This window comes from Gobio gobio (genome assembly GCF_949357685.1).
Source record: "Gobio gobio genome assembly, chromosome: 15".
Classification (NCBI taxonomy): Eukaryota; Metazoa; Chordata; class Actinopteri; order Cypriniformes; family Gobionidae; genus Gobio; species Gobio gobio.
Genome location: NC_137108.1, coordinates 43805458 through 43824348, shown reverse-complemented (window position 1 = coordinate 43824348; position 18891 = coordinate 43805458). Strand labels below are relative to the sequence as shown.

At 39.6% G+C, this 18891-nt stretch overlaps 1 protein-coding gene across 2 annotated transcripts in view; it reads right to left on the bottom strand.

Annotated features, from left to right (window-relative positions):
• Window positions 1–15371: 15371 nt before the first annotated feature.
• The window catches only part of nr2f5 (nuclear receptor subfamily 2, group F, member 5), a 49256-nt gene continuing 45736 nt past the window's right edge, over window positions 15372–18891 (bottom strand). For both annotated transcript variants that reach the window (XM_079836547.1, XM_079836546.1), the window contains 2 exons: window positions 18350–18596; window positions 15372–16958 (listed from right to left, as the gene is read on the bottom strand). In XM_079836547.1, coding sequence (XP_079692673.1) covers window positions 16642–16958; window positions 18350–18596 — 564 coding nt within the window. In that variant the 3' untranslated portion in view covers window positions 15372–16641. The remainder of the gene's footprint in view (window positions 16959–18349; window positions 18597–18891) is intronic.

Below are 18891 nucleotides of genomic sequence, written 5' to 3'. Positions count from 1 at the left end.
CACATCGTTTCTGTTTGTAGCATGAAACAAATCCGTTATTTAAATGATTAAACTACAGAGAGTGATCAAAGAACACTGTCTTTATAATGTTCGGAGCAATCACACGTAGCGAGTGTATCTGCACACTTGTCCAAACTGTCGTTATAATGAATGACGCTGCACAACAAAGCTCTTACTGTATTCATATCGATGTTGTGTTTGCTGTTAGTTGTGGTGAAAGCATTTTGCGAGAGAAATAGCACTGCAATGACGAGATCACTGCATTCACTGCATTCACGCAACAGTCTGCCTGTGTACTCAATGCTCAATCCTTTCATGTGATGGGAAAAATCGAAAAATAAAGCTATAATCATCTCGACGGCTGTGATGGTAAAAAAAAAAGCGTAGCAAAAGTATTCGAGAGGGTTTCCACATGTTACAAAGTTCGTAGAATAAGAAGGAAGACCGGGACGTGTAACTGGGACTCGTGTTTATTCAGAACTCTCAGATACAAACAAAATAAACTCGCGCTCACAGCGCTCTCAACGACTCGGTACAATAAAACTTTCTCAGCTATCTTGTGTGCCCAGTCTGTCTCTTTCTGGACTGGCAATGCTTGCAGAGTCAGACGGTGCCTCGCTAAACCACATTGTTATTTCAGAACATTTAGATATGTATCGAACAGGAAAATACTTGTGAAAAGATGTCTTTCATTCAGTTAAATAGCACAGCAAATAGTGGAGCTCTGCAGCCATTTACTGGTAAAAGTCTTTAAAGTGTATTTTCCAAAAGATGGGCAAAAATCTTACACTAAACCATGTCAAATTATCCATGTTATCCCCACGAATGAAAGTTAGAAATTTGTGTCTTTTATAAAGTGAATTTTAGATTAAAAAAATAGTGCTGGGAATCGATTAAACATTTTTTACTAATTAATCACATTTTTTTCTGTAATTAATCGCGATTAATCGCAAGTTTTTAATATTTTACGTTTTTATTATTTTGATATTGTAATAATTTCATTTACTCTCCAAATTAATGTAGAAACAATGTAAAAACAGTATATTTTAAATATGTGTTGTAATGGCATATTTTTATGAATGAAGGCCAGTGTCACTGATACTAATGTCTCTATGAAACATTAATGACGTTACATTACAGTATAACTGAAAGCTCCCAATTTCAACATTTATTAGGCTTTAAAAAAACAACAATTTAATTTAAGTGAACTTAAAACAATCTTTACATAAACCCATTATAATAAATGTTATATTTACCCATGGCCTTCCCTGTTAGACATATACAGAAATGTAATAGTTATCAAACAAACACCTTTCTTAACTGCATAAATAATAAATTAAATATAGATTAATCATCATTAAAGCTACAATTTTATCTGTTCCCGTTGTTCTGTGATGAACATTAATGACAGGCATCATCAGTGCTCCTGTCACTTTAAGAACGGCCACTGACGAACATGACGCGGATCTCACGCATCTAATTTCCTCACAACTCTTTAAATTAATTTAAGACATTATTTAACTAATTTAAGACTCCTAATATGAGAATACTCAAATTGCTCTGTGTTGTTGTTATTGTTTGTTCAAGAGCAAAAGAGAACTCGATGTGAGCAGGAGACTGACGCGATTCTGTCTTTGCGTCGAGTGTATGTGTGTGTGTCAGAGTGTCCCTCCATTAGCTGACATGAGACGCAGCCACACAGACAGGACATTGGCATACAGCGCGTTCTCTTGTGTCTTGTCGCGCTTGGAAGCATTTACAAGCATTTGAATAGGAGCGTGATCATGTAACACTAGGCAAAAATGGATACAAAAACGGACGCTGCGTTATTGGCGTTAAATATTTTTAATGCGTTAAGCTGAAAAAATTAATTGCCCGTGTTGATTTGCCCAGCCCTATAAAAAAAAGATTTTGTGTGAAAATCCATTAAAAGAATATTTTTTTATATAAATGTAAAAATTATTATAAATACTCCAAAAACTGCACAGATGTTGAGTAAAAACATTAATAAACAGAGTAAAATTACATTTGTTCTAAAAAAAAACATTTGTTTTGTTACAAAATTACATTTTGTTGCCTGGGGTCTGTAGAGACCCCAAAGACCCTGAGTGTAATTCCCAAACGAAGACCGTACAAGGGTTAACTGCAGTTGCTACTGCCCAACACTGGCGGGTACACAATGAGCATACACTCTGCTTATTACACACACAGGGACATGCAGCAGCACACAAAATTTTTTAAATATTACAAATAAAAGGATTCCTCTCTGGAGAAGTGGTCAGTCTTTCCGCCGCCCAAATTCCGCCATGTAAATAGCGAATTCACCATGGTGCAAGCGTAACTGGCTTTTAAGGGAATGAGAGATGAGACTCTGATTGGTTTACTGCACGTTACACCCAAAACACACCCATTACTCATTAAGAGACTAGAGACAACCCTTTTGGACAACCCTCATGTGCCTGGCGTGCTGACCATTTTTTTTGTCGTTAAACTAGGAAAAGTGGATTCGGACACTTCCTAAGTGCACCTGAGCCATGTGCTTCAGACCATGTGCTCAGATGGTTAAAATAGGGCCCTGGTCTCTCTAAACTCCTCCTTTCCGAGAGCCTACACTCTGCTCTGACTGGTCAGATGGGCTAGTCTGTTGTGATTGGTCTACCGCTTATAGCATGTGTCAGAAGCAAAACTCCCATTATCTTATATGGAGGCTTCATCAGTACTTGATACACAGTGACAATGGAGTCAGTTTTCAATTTGTCTCAATTCCAGCGCAAGTCCTCACTCTTTAGAAGTGCAAAGTGGATTTGTAGTGCAGAAAAATAGTGTCTTCTTGCCATGTCGACAACATGAACCAAACTCTTCCAGGCTTCAGCTACAACTACAGTGTTTGAGGGCCAAAGTAAACATTGTTCGCCAGCAGCCAATGAAGACCATATGCTGCCATTATGCAAAATTGTTATAAACTTACATAGACTGGAATTATTGATGACTGATTTATTTTGGGAGACAATAACTTTATTAATCTTAATCTCCAAAAAAAAAAAAGATCATTAAAGTAGTCAATAAAAATAAAAGTCATTTTGAAGTCGTACATTAACCGAGGAGTAGATAAAAAATGTAGTTACACATCAAACCTCTAAAATGTAATTCATGTTTGCATCAGATTCCAAAATGGTTAATTGGTGCATCCAAGTAGTCATTACCACCAAACACCATTGGTTTCACTGTGCTGTAGCACTCTGAAAATACTGGACTGATATCGCCTAAAATCCCCTAACATTGGGTGAAACATTCCTTTAAAAATCGGTTAGGCAAACATATTAATTGATCAAAACATGCAGATACTAACTGCTCAGGCAAACACTGCATATAGTGGCAGATGTGATCAATCGTCAGAGTGAAGTGTGGAGAACACATGATAGGAAATTTGCCTAAAGGCCACGAGGACCGAGCGCTGTATCTCATCTAAACTCGTTCCCCTTCTGTTAACAGTTCAATGGCATGTCATCTCTGCAACAGTTATCAATTAGCCTGCCCTTACTGTACCGAATGACTCGATAGAATTTGACTGTGATCTAATGTAGTAGATCCATCAGTGCTGGCATCACTGCAGCGCAGTTCACAAAGGGAGATCAGGAATCAATGTGCAGCTCTGCAGAGGGCAAATACAGTTTGTCCGTGAAGTACAGAACTATACACAATCTGTGCATGCAAAACTCAGCAAAAGTTAAGTAAAACTCAAACGACCATCGTTTACGAAGTTCTAAACATTCCCTCGGATAAGTCAACGGAGAACACATGTCAAATCTGTGATTCAGAGCCTAATTTAAAGAGAAAAATGTAAGATTTTGAAAAAATTGTAAACAAATAAATACTTTGACAAAATAAATAAGAAATAAAATTATTATTTATAATAAATAATAATTTATTAAATAATATACATTTGATAAAATAAATAAATACTAATATTATTTACAATGTAATATTTATTAATATTATTACTAATTTAGTACTTAATTATTTCGATTTAGTACCAAAACATTTTGGCATGAATAAGACATACAAATAATACATTTAAAATGTAATAATCATTTAGATCATTTTTTTGTAAAACAAGGAAACTAGTAGGCCATTAGTATTTATTTTAATTGGTATTAATAGTAGTACTACATTTATTTAATTTACTAAATTATTTAGATTTACTAAATCTACTACATTTAATAATAATTTATATAATGTATTCAATATACATTTTAAAAAGATAAAATAATATTAGTATTTATTTTAATTAGTATATTTAATTAAATTCAATTAGTTTATTAATTACTAGTTTATTAATTTATTTGAATATAATAACAATTTATTTACAGTATTAATATTTACCATATTTATTTAATATAAAATCCCATAACAATATTGATAATTTATTTAATATAAATTTGATATAATATAAATTAAATATTCATTTAAAACAAAGAAACCAGTAGGCAATTAGTATTTCTTTTAATTTGTATTACTAGTAGTACTAAATTAGTATTTATTAAAAAAGAATTTGTAATAGTTTATTTTAACGTAATAATAAAAATATTTATTTATTTATATTTACCATATTTATTTAATATAAAATTTTAATATTATCGTAGATAATTCCTGCAACATAGGTACATCATTTAAATGTATTAATGAATAATTAATGTATAATATAAATATATTATAATTGTATACAATGTTTTAGGTTACTAATGAAAAAAATTAAAGGTCCCGTTTTTCGTGTTTTTTTGAAGCTTTGATTGTGTTTACAGTGTGCAATATAACATGTGTTCATGTTTCGCGTGTAAAAAAACCAAAGTATTTTTCACACAATTTACTTATCTGTATACCGCTGTTTTCACTGTCCTCAAAACGGCTTGAAAGATTTCCCTGTTCTATGAAGTCCCTCCTTCAGAAACACGTAACGAGTTCTGATTGTGCCAGCGGTTCCCGTGTTGTGATTCGACAGCAGCTTAGCACACGCAGAGCGCACGTTACCGGAAAGGTCACGCCTCTCACCATAACGGAGATGCATGCGCTCAATGATCTCTAAGTACAGCGTCCCTGGGAAAGCCAAACAAAGGTGACTTGACTCCGGGATGAAAATAACAGCGTCTCGACGACATGGCAACAAACAAACTATACGAACGCAACCGAACGCAACACTTCCTATTCTCCACGCGGGAGCAACAAGACCACGCCCCCTTTTTCGCGTGTTCTTGTGGGCGGAGGTTAGTCGACATACTGACGTAATTAAAGCAGGAAATACCAGGATGTAGTCCTAACCAGCCGTTCGCTGTAGGCTTTGAAAGGGAACTTCTGTTAAATAAAATATCTCGCTTGGCATTGAACTTTGAGCTTTATAATTTTACAGGTATTATAAATGCTCTAACAGCAACATTACACACTAACTAAAGTTTGAAAAATGGGATCACGAAGAACAGGACCTTTAAAACTGTGGCAATGTTATCTCTTTGTACACGGATCATCAGGTTTTGTTCATGTCAGCTCGAGTGCTGCTGTCATTAAAGCAAAAAGGGGGACACATCAAATATTAATAAATAATGAATTTCATAAATTTTTCAGTTCAACTTCTTTATTTAAATTATGCTAATAATATGTTATGTAATTTTACAAAAAGTATTAAAAAAAGACAAATAAGTGTTTTAATGCGCAAATGAGGACTTTTGGACGCCACTACATACTAAGATGAAAACACTTATAACTTCACCACACCACTCAGCTTTCTGCTTATGGCACATACCGATTCTGGGTAACATTGACAGGCCTTAAGGCCATGTGATGATGACTTTCTAGGTCAAATGGTGCCCAAAGCCAAGACAGCCAGAAAGGAGGGGGGAAAGAGAGAGACTGAGGGGAAGCAAAACAGGGGGAGAGCAAGCATAAAGTGGAAACAGACGTGCCTAAAAATAAACCATCTGAAATATTTAACTTACTGACCCAGAAACTGCATCACTGTAATCATATCTGTGCTCCAGCAGAGGGGTAGGCAACAGTGAGAGTATGATATCATTAATGTGGAGTATGGAAATCATAATGAAACAGGAAGAAGAAACCCCCAGGGAAATTCGCCTGCAAACATGTAGCCAAGAAAAATCCTGTGAATCTGGGACGCTTTAATGGCTCTGTCCACTCGTATAGAATTGTCTTGAATCAGTGAACTTTTAACGCAATGTGTGTCACTGGGCATCAGTTCAGTGCGTGACTCATAGCCCTCGTGAACAGAAATAAACAACTGAGCTAATGGATGAACAAAAAACGCTGCCTTTCATGAAACTGTATTTTGTTTTTAGTTTTCAGTGAATAAATATGGCCCCACTTTATATTTGGTCGCCTTAACTACTATGTACTTACATCCAAAAATAAGTACAATGTACTTATTGTGTTCATATTGTATTGTAAAACACTTTTGCTGATATTGAGGTGGGATACGGGTAAAGTTAGGGACAGGTGTGGTGGTGTGGGTAAGTTTAAGGGTAGGGTCTGGTGTAAGGGAAGAGTCAACAGTGTATTGAAGATATACATATTAGAATGATTTCTGAAGGATTATGTGACACTGAAGACTAATGTGACACTGAAGGAGTAATGATGCTGAAAATTCAGCTTTACATCACAGGAATAAATTACATTTAAAATATATTAAAACAAAAAAACAGATATTTTAATTTGTAATAATATTTCACAATACTGTATTTTAGATCAAATAAATGTAGTCTTGGTGAGCCTAAGAGACTTCTTTCAAAAATCTTACTGATATATAAAAATATGCAGGCTATTTCAAACTCTAGTTTGTATTTTATGGTACATCAATAACCTAAAACAAAAATATTAACGTTCAACTAAAAACGAGAAGTAATTTACTTACTCTCATGTTGTTCCAAACTTGTATGACTTTCTTTCTTCTGTGGAACACAAAATGAAAAGTTGAGAAATGTATATTTAGTATATGTATATTCACAGACATCATTGATTTTTACCTTAAAACATTATGACCTGATTTCGCAGACAGGGCTTCGATTAAACCAGGATTAAGCGTTAGTTAAATTAGGGCATTTCACTTTTATAAATGTGCCTTAGAAAAAACATTACTGGTGTGCATCTTGAGAGAGAGAGAGAAAAAAAACATTGGCACTGACACATTCTAAGATCCTTTCAGTTAAAACAGCTCAAACATGCATTTTAGTCTGGAACTAGCCTTAAGCCTTGTCTGTAAAACCGGGCACTTATTAGAATTTTTGGGTGAACTGTTCCTTTAAAAGGAGTTTCACCCAAAAATGAAAATTCTGTTATTATTTACTCGTTCCAAACCCATAAGTCGTCCCAGCTCATATATACAATACAAACACAACAGCACATTTGAGCTTCAGCGAGAACCAATGAGGTTCATTCTCGTGTTACGCAGCACGTTTAAGCTTCAGCAAGAACCAATGAGGTTCATTCTTGTGTTACGCAGCACGTTTGAGCTTCAGCAAGAACCAATGAGGTTCATTCTCGTGTTACGCAGCACGTTTGAGCTTCAGCGAGAACCAATGAGGTTAATTTTCGTGTTACACAGCACGTTTGAGCTTCAGCGAGAACCAATGAGGTTCATTCTCGTGTTACACAGCACGTTTGAGCTTCAGCGAGAACCAATGAGGTTCATTCTTGTGTTACACAGCACGTTTGAGCTTCAGCGAGAACCAATGAGGTTCTTTCTCGTGTTACACAGCACGTTTGAGCTTCAGCGCGAACCAATGAGGTTCATTCTCGTGTTACACAGCACGTTTGAGCTTCAGCGCGAACCAATGAGGTTCATTCTCGTGTTACGCAGCACGTTTGAGCTTCAGCAAGAACCAATGAGGTTCATTCTCGTGTTACGCAGCACGTTTGAGCTTCAGCGAGAACCAATGAGGTTCATTCTTGTGTTACGCAGCACATTTGAGCTTCAGCGAGAACCAATGAGGTTCATTCTCATGTTACGCAGCACGTTTGAGCTTCAGGGAGAACTAATGAAGTTAATTCTCGTGTTACGCAGCACGTTAGAGCTTCAGCGAGAACCAATGAGGTTCATTTTCGTGTTACACAGCACGTTTGAGCTTCAGCGAGAACCAATGAGGTTCATTCTCGTGTTACACAGCACGTTAGAGCTTCAGCGAGAACCAATGAGGTTCATTCTCGTGTTACGCAGCACGTTTGAGCTTCAGCAAGAACCAATGAGGTTCATTCTCGTGTTACGCAGCACGTTTGAGCTTCAGCGAGAACCAATGAGGTTCATTCTCGTGTTACGCAGCACGTTTGAGCTTCAGCGAGAACCAATGAGGTTCATTCTCATGTACGCAGAAGTTTACGAAGAAGCTTGTGTTACGCAGAAGCTTCAGTGATTACACTGATCAATGTTTATGTGAATAAAAGCCTAAATTCAATCTGTTCATTCTATTTATGAACTTTCTGAAGCGTCAAAGTGGTAGTTGCGTAGCTGTCAATGGAGGGACAGAAAGCTCTTGGATTTCATCAAAAAGATCTTCATTTGTAGCCTGGATGCCAGCCGAACTTAGCCCCGCCCACAACATTTGAGGTCGGGAAGTTCGTCTGGACTTGATCTGTTGTGGAGCAACTATGTTCGAACCAGAGCTGCTCGGACCAATCAAATTATCAGGGCGGGCTTTATACGACGATGGACAGATGATAAACAGTAACCTAAGCATTCACGTCACCAAAGAGCGCTTGGTTGAATTCGTTCTAAACCTAAACGGAGAACTTGTTCGTATATATGCATTCACCTTCACTATTTCTCTCAAAAAGGATGATCGTTTTGGTAAGTACTCCGTGTATCCTTAAATATTTTTTTACAACACCGGCAAAGATAGTTTACACTCATCTTCTTCTTCTACTTCTTCCAGCGCGAATGCAATAAAGTTTGGTTGACAACTATGCGTCGCTCCATTGCTCTGATTGGTTGTAGGTCTATCCAATTGAGTGCAGAGGCATTTTCTTTCTTGGTTCGGTTGAAACACAGCCCAATTATCACAGCCCAATGGAGCCGTATCAGACTCATATTCTGACTAGAATCTGAGTATGATGACGTCAGCCTACTTCATTTGTGTTCTGAAGATGACCGAAGGTCTTACGGGTTTGGAATGACATGAGGGTGAGTAATTAATGACAGAATTTTCTATCCCTTAACTAACCCTTAAAGCGCAGCCTAGTTCTCACAGTCTAATAAAAATGTATTATACAGGCTATCATAGTTTTGATTCATTCACATATTGCACAAATAAGAGAATAAGAAACATACGGAGCACTCTTGAATCCCCATTTCAGAATCTAACATGTAAAGTTTGGGGGGAGATTTACAAATCTTTAAATTGAAGATTATGCTTGTCTCTATTTTGGGTGTGTAATAATGAAACTCTTGCACTTTGGTAATCACTATTTGAGAGTTGCCCTGGGGCAATTGGGAGGCAATGCAACGCCATCAATATTGATGCCCTGTGGCTTAACTGGGTTTTTGGAGGGACTTTCTCCCACATCAATATTGATGCCATTGCCACATATCCTCGTCAGGCCCTCTTTAAGGATTTATAACAGCTACAGAAAGGGTAGACGACTTTGTTCAAATGCGGTGGGAGTTTTGGTCCCAGTGACTGTGCTGGAAGAATTTCTTTTAGTCACAGTCATTAGTTTTATGGGATTGTGATTGCTTCCAGGAAGGGTGCTTTGGAAAACGAAATTGATTTCATTTTCAGATGAGTAAAACGCCTAAGTAAATGGGGTTTTGATTTCAGCACCCTTGATAAGCAATTGTCCCAAATTTCTCCAGCATGGCTTTGTGCGCTCCCTAAACAGCCACAGGGCAGGAGCTCCGCTTCAGCAGCTGGCTTCCTGACAGCGAGCCAAAAACGAGAGACCTCGTATGCACAAAGACTGACCTCAATTCAATTTGACGTCTCAACTATTGATCTGGCTGGCCAAACATCCCAGAGTCAGACCGCTTGCCCTTGTGACCAATGTTCAAGTTTAAGAGCTATAGCTGCGGGCGACTTCATTCTTAACATTCAATATGTGCGTTGCTATAGTTCATCCAGGCCTCTTGTTAAATTGAGATTGTCACATCAGTTAGAGGTTAAACGCGTGTGACTCGAGCACTTCTCAACAGCACCCCATTTGTTTGCTATAGTAGAGTTTGGAACAATCACTGTCACGTCTGAATGATTTATGGGGCATGACTTCAGATTTGTCATTTAAACCACAAGCTGAGGCATCGCATGACTATTAAAACATGTCAGGGTCCAAACAATGGTCAAATTGAAGCTGAATTTTTATCAGTCTGAAGATGTAAAATACAATAAGAATCCTTATAGTTGCTTGAAATATTTATGAGATGATAAAAACCAACATGCATCTACATTCAGACATTTAACTTACCCCCGGGGCACATGGTGCTGCAAATATATTTTATATTCACAGTGAGGTAATATTGCATGATGTTGAGGTGAAGAGGTCACCGTTGAGCTGGAGTGACAGTTCTGAAATGAAGGTATAAGTAATTTTCATACTAGCTGCTCTATTGCTGGAAGGGGTCTGGAGACCACAAGGCCACAATAAGCATGACTTATAACCCTTCCAACAGAGCTCTAAACATTATGCATTAATGAATATTTTCTAAAAGAAGAATTGTATGAAAAGAAATGTTCATACATAGAAAATCATCTTTATTTATAATATAATTATATAATATGAATAAATCATCTTAAATGTATTTATATTTATATCATATTTATTGCCCCCGAACTAAATTGGTTAACATATACAATTATCTTGAAAGATCACAATGGCTAAGTTTCAGTCACGCCCTAGAAATTAAAATAAAAAAAACAACGCACAGCTGCTCACTATATTCACTTACCGAAAATGAAATCCTGGGGCCTCATTTATAAACAGATTTGAACTAAGGCCCTGTTTACACCTGGTATTAAGATGTGTTTCAGACCACAAGTGGACGATAATTACAGGTGTAAACCAAGCAGCAACCTCCCGCAGTTTCTCTTGAAGCCAATACGGAAGTGACTTAAACTGCAATTCATCGACTGGCCAATAGGGACAGGCTCCAGAAGAGAGCAGAATCTCATTGAGCCCCATGTTAAAAAGGCCAACTTTACAGCAGAAAAAAAAACATGTTTACAGCCTGGTACAAATTGTGGTTTTGGTCTATAAATCAAATTTTGGCCTTCATGACAACAACTGAGAGGGGGTGAATTTTTTTTATAACTCATTCATTTACATTATATAAAGCCTTAAAGTTCTGCATAATTAAGGGCTTGGCCACTTTGAGTGACAGGTGGATGGCCATTTATCTGCTGTCAGTTACTCATCGCGTCACCTCAGCTCCACCCACGTCCCGCCTCTTTGCCCATTTTCTGTTATCCGGGAGTGACACACGGTGACGCGCTGCCAAGAGGGCAACGGCCAGCTCGACCCTACTTTACGCTTCAAAACTGCGCATCAGAATCCTATGGGTGACGTCACAGACACTACGTCCATATTTTTTTACAGTCTATGGTGTAAACGGGGTCTAAAATGTCCACTTTCGATCACTTCCAGACTCATTTGACCGGATTGCTTTCGTAGTGTAAACGCTCATGTGGTCGGACGAACAGCCACAAAAGGATTTGCCTACATTATGGGAAGTACGCTAGCCAGACGTTATTTAAACTTTGACGACTGAAGACCCAAGCATAATAGCGGCTTTTACACTGTGGGGCTGATAACGGCCACTCTTTGGAATGTAATTCAAACGCCTTGGTAACGCAAGTTTGTTTAAAGACAGTATAGCCGCTTTTCCATCGTCGGGCCGAACGGTTCTCATTGTGTAATCGTTCTATTCCAAGCCGATACAGGACAGCTGGTACGGTTCTGGTTTCATTTTCCACTGTGGGGATGATAACGGCTGCTCTCTGGAAGGTAATACAAATCGTCAGTCGTTGCCTTGGCAACTGTCACGAGGCGAGGCAACGAGTCAGCTGCCTAGGTTTTCGGACGCAGCCATTGTGTCTTCAGTCCTGTGCTGGTTCGTTGTCGTCGGTATGTCGGATGTATCCTGTTCCCTCTTTTGATTCATGTTCCCATTCCGGTATTTGGTTATGTTATGTTTTTTCCCCCTCGTGGGTAGTTTTGTTTGTGTTTGTTTTATGTTGTTACAATAAAAACCACCATCATTCCTGCACTTGAGTCCTCGCTCCCATTTCTCCATACTGATATGTGACAGTAACATAATGGTTTACTGATGAAATAAGATGTAAATAATGACCGCATTATGGAGGATGATCAGATATTTCTTTAAATTGTATTATTAATTTGTGTTTACGTCGCTCAAATAGCACACTTAGCCAGCTACAGAGAAACTGGTAGCCAGGCAACAGTCAAGTGACCAATCCTGAGTGGCGACATCACTTCACTGATTCTACCAACATGGTTAGTAGACAACCGTGCTGAGAATTCTGGGCCGAGAACGGTTTGTAATCGTGCCGTGCCGTACCAGGCTCAAGTGGAAACACAACTGGAACCGTATCTTACCATTCTAAGAACCGTTCAGCCTGACAGTGGAAAAGCAGCTTATGTAAATTGCGACCGCGTTATGGAGGGCAATCAGGTATTTCTTTTAATTGTATTATTAATCTGCATTTACGTTGCTCAAATAGCACACTGGTAGCCAGGCAAAAGACAAGTGACAAATCCTGAGTGGCGAAGTCACTACACGCCTTCTTCCAGCATTTAGCTAACCGTGCTTAGAATTCCAGCCCTTGAACAGTTTGTAATCGTGCCGTGCCTTACCAGGCTCAAGTGGAAACACAACTGGAACCGTTCCTTACTATTCTAAGAACCGTTCGGCCCGACGGTGGAAAAGCATCTAATGTTCTCTCACCATTCCTGATTTCTTACACACACTCGTTTGCCGTGGTCTTGCGGCTGTCAGAGCAGAAATGAAATACGCAAGCATATTTTGTCCATTAGATCGAAGATCTAAAAAAACATACATTTACCCACCTATAGACCCACCCCTTGAATAAATCAGGACAGAAGTGGTTGAAAGTGGACAAAAGAGACGGATTAAACACCAAGTTTAAGTGGGAATGTGTCTCCCTCATCTACTTGTGATCCGATTGACCAAAACACATCTTACTACCAGGTGTAAACAGGGCCTTGGAGTGTGTCATATTTATAAAACAGGTTTTTACATGGAAAAGTGCTTAGCGCCACATCAGGGTCTGAGCAGACGTACACACTTTTCCTTGTGGCAGAGAGTCAAAATACTGCAGGTTTTTGGAAATCCGAGCAATTCTTGCTGCTCGCCATTCTCAAGTAAAGGATTTGGATGTTGACTGGTGCTCTGTTATATGTTAAAGGGGGGGTGAAATGCTGTTTCATGCATACTGAGTTTTTTACACTGTTAAAGACTTGGATTCCCATGCTAAACATGGACAAAGTTTCAAAAATTAAGTTGGACGTTTGATGGAGTACTTCCGGTTTCTCACAAGTTTCGGAAAGTTTTTTTTGAGTATGGGCCTATGTGACGTCAAATGGGGCGGAATTTCCTTATACGGGTCCTAAGGGCACTTCTCCCGAAGACCAGAGCGAGAGAGCGAAAGCAGTACGTCCATCAACGCGTTTTGCTCAGCTGCGCTGCAGTCACAGGACTTCACCACATCAACAATGTCACCAAAGAAGTGTGTTTTTGGTTGTCAGGGCAAGACAACCCTGTACAGCTTCCCAAAGAACCCAGTGTTAATGGGACAATGGATGGAGTTTGTTTATCCCGAGCAGCCTCGGAGTTGTGCAAGTGTTTTGTTTGTTCCATGCATTTCGGCGACAATGGTTTTAACAGCAAGGCCCAGTTCGACGGCGGATTTGTAGCTCGTCTAATGCCGAAAGATGGAGCAGTCCCAGCGATTAAGGTTCACGGTCGTGACTCGTGTGTTGGAAGCAGGCGGTGAGTAAAACTGCTTTAAATGTCTTTGTGTTGTTAGCTATCGACTCGTTCATTCAAATATGTTACTATTCCATTGTTTTTCTATGTAAACACGCACTAGTCTGACGTGCAAAACCGTTCCGCTTGCTACTGCTAACATTAAATAACATAGTCCATAAACCAAATTATATCCTCATAAACCCTGAGTAAATGCACACAAATGTTGTAAAAGTCGCTAAGCAAGTATATAAGTTACAGTTACAGTACATACCATTGAGACGTCCTGCTGTAGTCGTCGTTGCTTCTTCTCCGGTTCAATTTCAGCCTCTAGATCTGATTCTGGATCATATATGTATGGCTAAATCTGATTGATCTCCATGGTTTATTTAGGATAATGTTTTTTTCCACGTTTAAGGATGTCACAGCTTTCAGCTCTCAACGCAATAGCTGCGCATGCTCGTGACTCTTTAGATCCGCCCACACGATACACCTCCATCCACTGTTTTTTTTTTCGGAAAGACTCGGTACAGCGTATCTTTATTAAATATGATAAAACTAAAGACTTTTCGGAGATATGAAGGATGCAATACTACTCTATAGGTACTCAAGATTGACATGAGATTGACTGAAACTGAGTGTTTCACCCACCCTTTAATGAAATTAATTAGGCAACATTTACAAATCGGTGTTTGGAAACCATTCAGCTGCGCACAATTTCAAGATCATTTGCTATTTATAAATTTCACTTCTGGAATAAAGGCGGTTTCTACGCAACATTTTATAAATGATGCCCCCTATGTTTAGTGGATCAAGGCTCTTGTGCCTGAAATGAATTCATGTTTTAGATGCACATTTCACATCACATGAAATAAGCCAATATGTTGAAGTCCTACTGTCAGGAAGACCAAACAAACTTCTAGAGAAAATAGCTGAAGAACATTTTGGGAAAAACAAAGTTTTTTTTTACAAAGTTGAAGACCATTGTGCCTATAAGCTCAGACTGAAATGGGGAAACCGACATATATATATAAAATTAAATCTACTTTTAAGAATGACCAACATAAAGTAATGCATTACAATGGCTAGTAGTCCTGGGACAAAACATGAAACATTTTGTGGTTTGATGTGATTAAAATTGACCTATTTGAGCTGATAGTGCAAACCAAATACAACCGAAGATCCTGGTAAAATGATTCTTTCTATCCATTGTGGTGGTGGGAACGTCTGCCAGATACACATGCATTTTGGGTTCAAATCCATTTATACTTGTGACAGTGCTCAAAACACATGCCTACATTAAATCTATAAACGAGTGGCTTAAAAAGTTATGGCCCAAACCAGAATAAACAAAATGCCAAAAACAACAGCAGCAATTCTGTGAATGACAGATTTTATTTCCTTAATTCATTTCTCCAAACCTAAAATACAGAAAAACATACTTTGATAGAAATATTCTGTGAACTAATACAACAGGTCCTGCTTTCAAAGGTCCCAATGGCTTTTATATCCAAATGCTGCCTTAAAAGCTGTAGTGCCATGTTAAAAAATGTGACAGCGGGGTTTAAACATATTCAGAGGAGCGAGAAAGTAACAAAAAACTTGATGAAACCTACAGTATGCTACACAAAATACCTGGTCATCAAAGGCAGACTATTGGCATAATTGAGGTCTTTGAGTTTATCGAGCGAATTAGGGTAAGCAGTGTCATTTTGTGCAGTTGCCTGTCACCTCAACACTCTACATGATCAAATGAGACTTTGCCATATTCTAGATGGGTTGTCTTGTGATAAAGTTAGCATAGACTTGGTTGGCTTGGACACATCAGAGCTTTCCTGACATTCCCCAATGTTTCAGAATACCCTATTTCACCCTAGTGTTTTTCTTGATGCTACAGGAGATAAACACCTGCATTTAACAAGACGCATGTTGTGCTTGATGCGGCAACATTCTGTCTGGATGTGCTGAATATTTGGATGTAGCTGAGGAAAGCACGAAAAGCGAGGGTTATCTGGCTGGTTTCAAGTGCCTCTTTCAAGTCCTTCCACTTCATCAGACCTAAATGCAAAAATCAACTAGACAAACGAAATTTCACCTCAGTCATCGGTTCCACAAAATGCTCCCGAGAGTTCAGATGCCTGTCCTACTTTGGCAATGGCTTTCTCTCCAACGAGTCCTGCAAGAGTCACATTTCTCTCCGTTTTACTGGGGATGTAATACAAATCTCGTCCACCCCAAATTCAGCTGCTGGGATCTTAGTTTCAGTTTTTACTTCACCACACACACACGGACAGAATCTTAACTCTCCCGTTAATACAAGTGGTGCAGTTTTCAAGGTCCGTCTACAGTTAATAGCTTCTCTGGTAAAGTTTTGGCATCAGCTTTAATGGCTTCTGGTTGAGTCAAAATCAGGAATGGACATTGCACTTTGAGCCAAACAGTCCTTGTTCATAGATAACCTCTGTGGGAAACAGTTCGGCGTCTGTATGAACGCTGTGGTCCATTCCCGTTGACAGAACAAACGGCTGGTGCTTCAGATAAGTGAGCGGTGATGATGTGGCAGAAAGGGGCGTGGCTTGCTGACAGATTCCCTGTATCGGCCGTGACCCCATGGTGGCGTGGGTGTGATATGGATTATGAGGGCGGGATCAGGGCCCGTTCTCGTTGTAATGGAGCGAGATGGGCCGGTCTCTCTGGACGGGCATGTAAGGCCAGTTGTAGCTGGAGCCAGAAAGCAGCATGTCCCGCAGCAGGGTCTCGATGGGTGTTTTACCAACCAGGCGCACAAAGAACAGCTGTTCGATAACAGGGGAAGAAACAATGCGCAGAGAGGGTAGCCGTAACAATAGGCGGCCAAAACGGTTGGGTTGATTGGGGTATTGGTTTCGCACGTACTCCTCAAGAGCACACTGGGACTTCTCCTGGATGCTCTCCACATGGGCCACATCAGACAAACCCATGGCATCTAAAGTAGAAAGTAAAAGCAGATTAAGGAATACTGTTGAACTGGAATTTGAATAAAAATGACAGGAAAAGGAGTTTTCAGAATTGCAGTTCAACACGGGTAATGCATTCCATCCATCCATCCAAATTTAAATTAAGCACAGCAGTAAGTGTATTAACTCCTGGTTAAACTGGATTATGGTTGAAAAGGACGCAGCTGATACACTCAAGCGTGTAGAATTGCAGGGTTTTAACCAATGACCTCTTTTGCCGTTCTCTCTGTTATGCTACTCATCACTGGTGTATGCGTACACTTGATCCTGCTGAGCTTCAGTTCTGATGACAAAAGATTAATTGCTTTATATTTCTATGAGGGCGAGGATTCCCGCTGAGCTGGACACAACCGCCACTTCTGTCTATGTCCCATGAGTCCAGATAAAGACATCTATAGTTACAGTAGGCAGCGCTTTGTAAGGGGGGCACTGATGTGTCAATCCCTGGCGTAATGTCAGCGCTGACAAGCCTTGCGTGATTCTGCGCCAGTCCCCCTTACACTGGCGTTACACGGCAAAGGCATCCCCCCTCTCTCTTTGTGTTTCACAGTGTGAACACACGCTGGGAGCTGCCACTGCACCGCGTCGGGCAATCAGGGCGACTGGCTGACATTAGAGGCCTGTCGGGCAATGTGAGGTGATAGGAGGTTTGGGCTGAGGTTACGGGCCACAAGAGTTTGTCTGTCCCTGTTAGCTCTTGCCGGCAGGTCTCGGCAGGGGGTGGAGGGGGCTTTGGCTGGAATTGCAGGATGGATCACATTGATGCCCTGGGCTACAGAGGTTATGTAGGTCACAGCCAGACTGAAGCGAATCCCTCTTTCCGTAACTCAGCATGCATAATTCAGCCATGTTGGTGGAGTTGAGTTGGGGCGGGGGGCTGCTTGCCTGGTTTCAATAATAGATGGAAGCGTGAAGGATTGAGTGATAAAAAAAAAAAACGAATCGAGAGCGGTAGGTTCAGTCATCCATTTGGAAAAGTGTAGGTTTGGGCTGGAAAAGGGTTTCTGACAGGTAGAGCAGGGAATCAGAAATAATCTAAACCAGTGGGCAAGACATCTCCGAATCTGAAGCTCTGTGCTCTGTTGGCACGTTTTTGTTTTTAGTGTGTAACGCTTTATATGTAGTGCATGTTATTAAATCAGGTTACTTTTCTATTTCTATTATTTATTTACCAACAAACACAATTGAAAGCCTCACGGAAAACCTCAAAATAGTCAGTACTGACATAAACAGATCAACAAAACTGATGTTTTTTTGTAAATTATATTATTGAGGTTAACTCTGTGCTCCTAAAATGTACTCAATTGACATATAATAAATACTAATCGAACCAAATAGTCTGAAAGTTAGTTATTCTTACCAGAAGTGAAGAGTACGATGGACTTCAGGCAGGAGTACTCGGCCGTGTCTACCTGAAGGGCTTTTAGTTTTTCCACCTGCTCTTGGAAGACGCGTATGTGGTCCATGAAGGCCACCACCCGCTCGGCTGACATGGGAGAGGCGTGTAGACCAGCAGCGGCCAGCAGGGGCGCAACATGCAGCGGCATAGAGCACTGAGCAGCATTCAGAACAAACAGCTCACTCCACGACATGCGTAAGAGCGCCACCTACACAAAAATGTAATCCAATTATTAATTATTTAACTTTGCTGTCTTTTATAACATTGCTCTCACTATTGTTATAGCAATAAACCAGTCAAGTCCGGCCCCCTGGAACGTGATTTCAACGTATGTATATGTATATAAATATATAGTGGTGGCCAAAATTATTAGAACACTTGGCATCTGGGAGTCGTCTTATTGGGCCTGGATTTATTTTCCAAGAGGACAATGACCCGAAACATTCTTCTAACTATTGCCGGAACTACCTGCGATGAAAAGACTCTGCTGGAACATTGAAAAT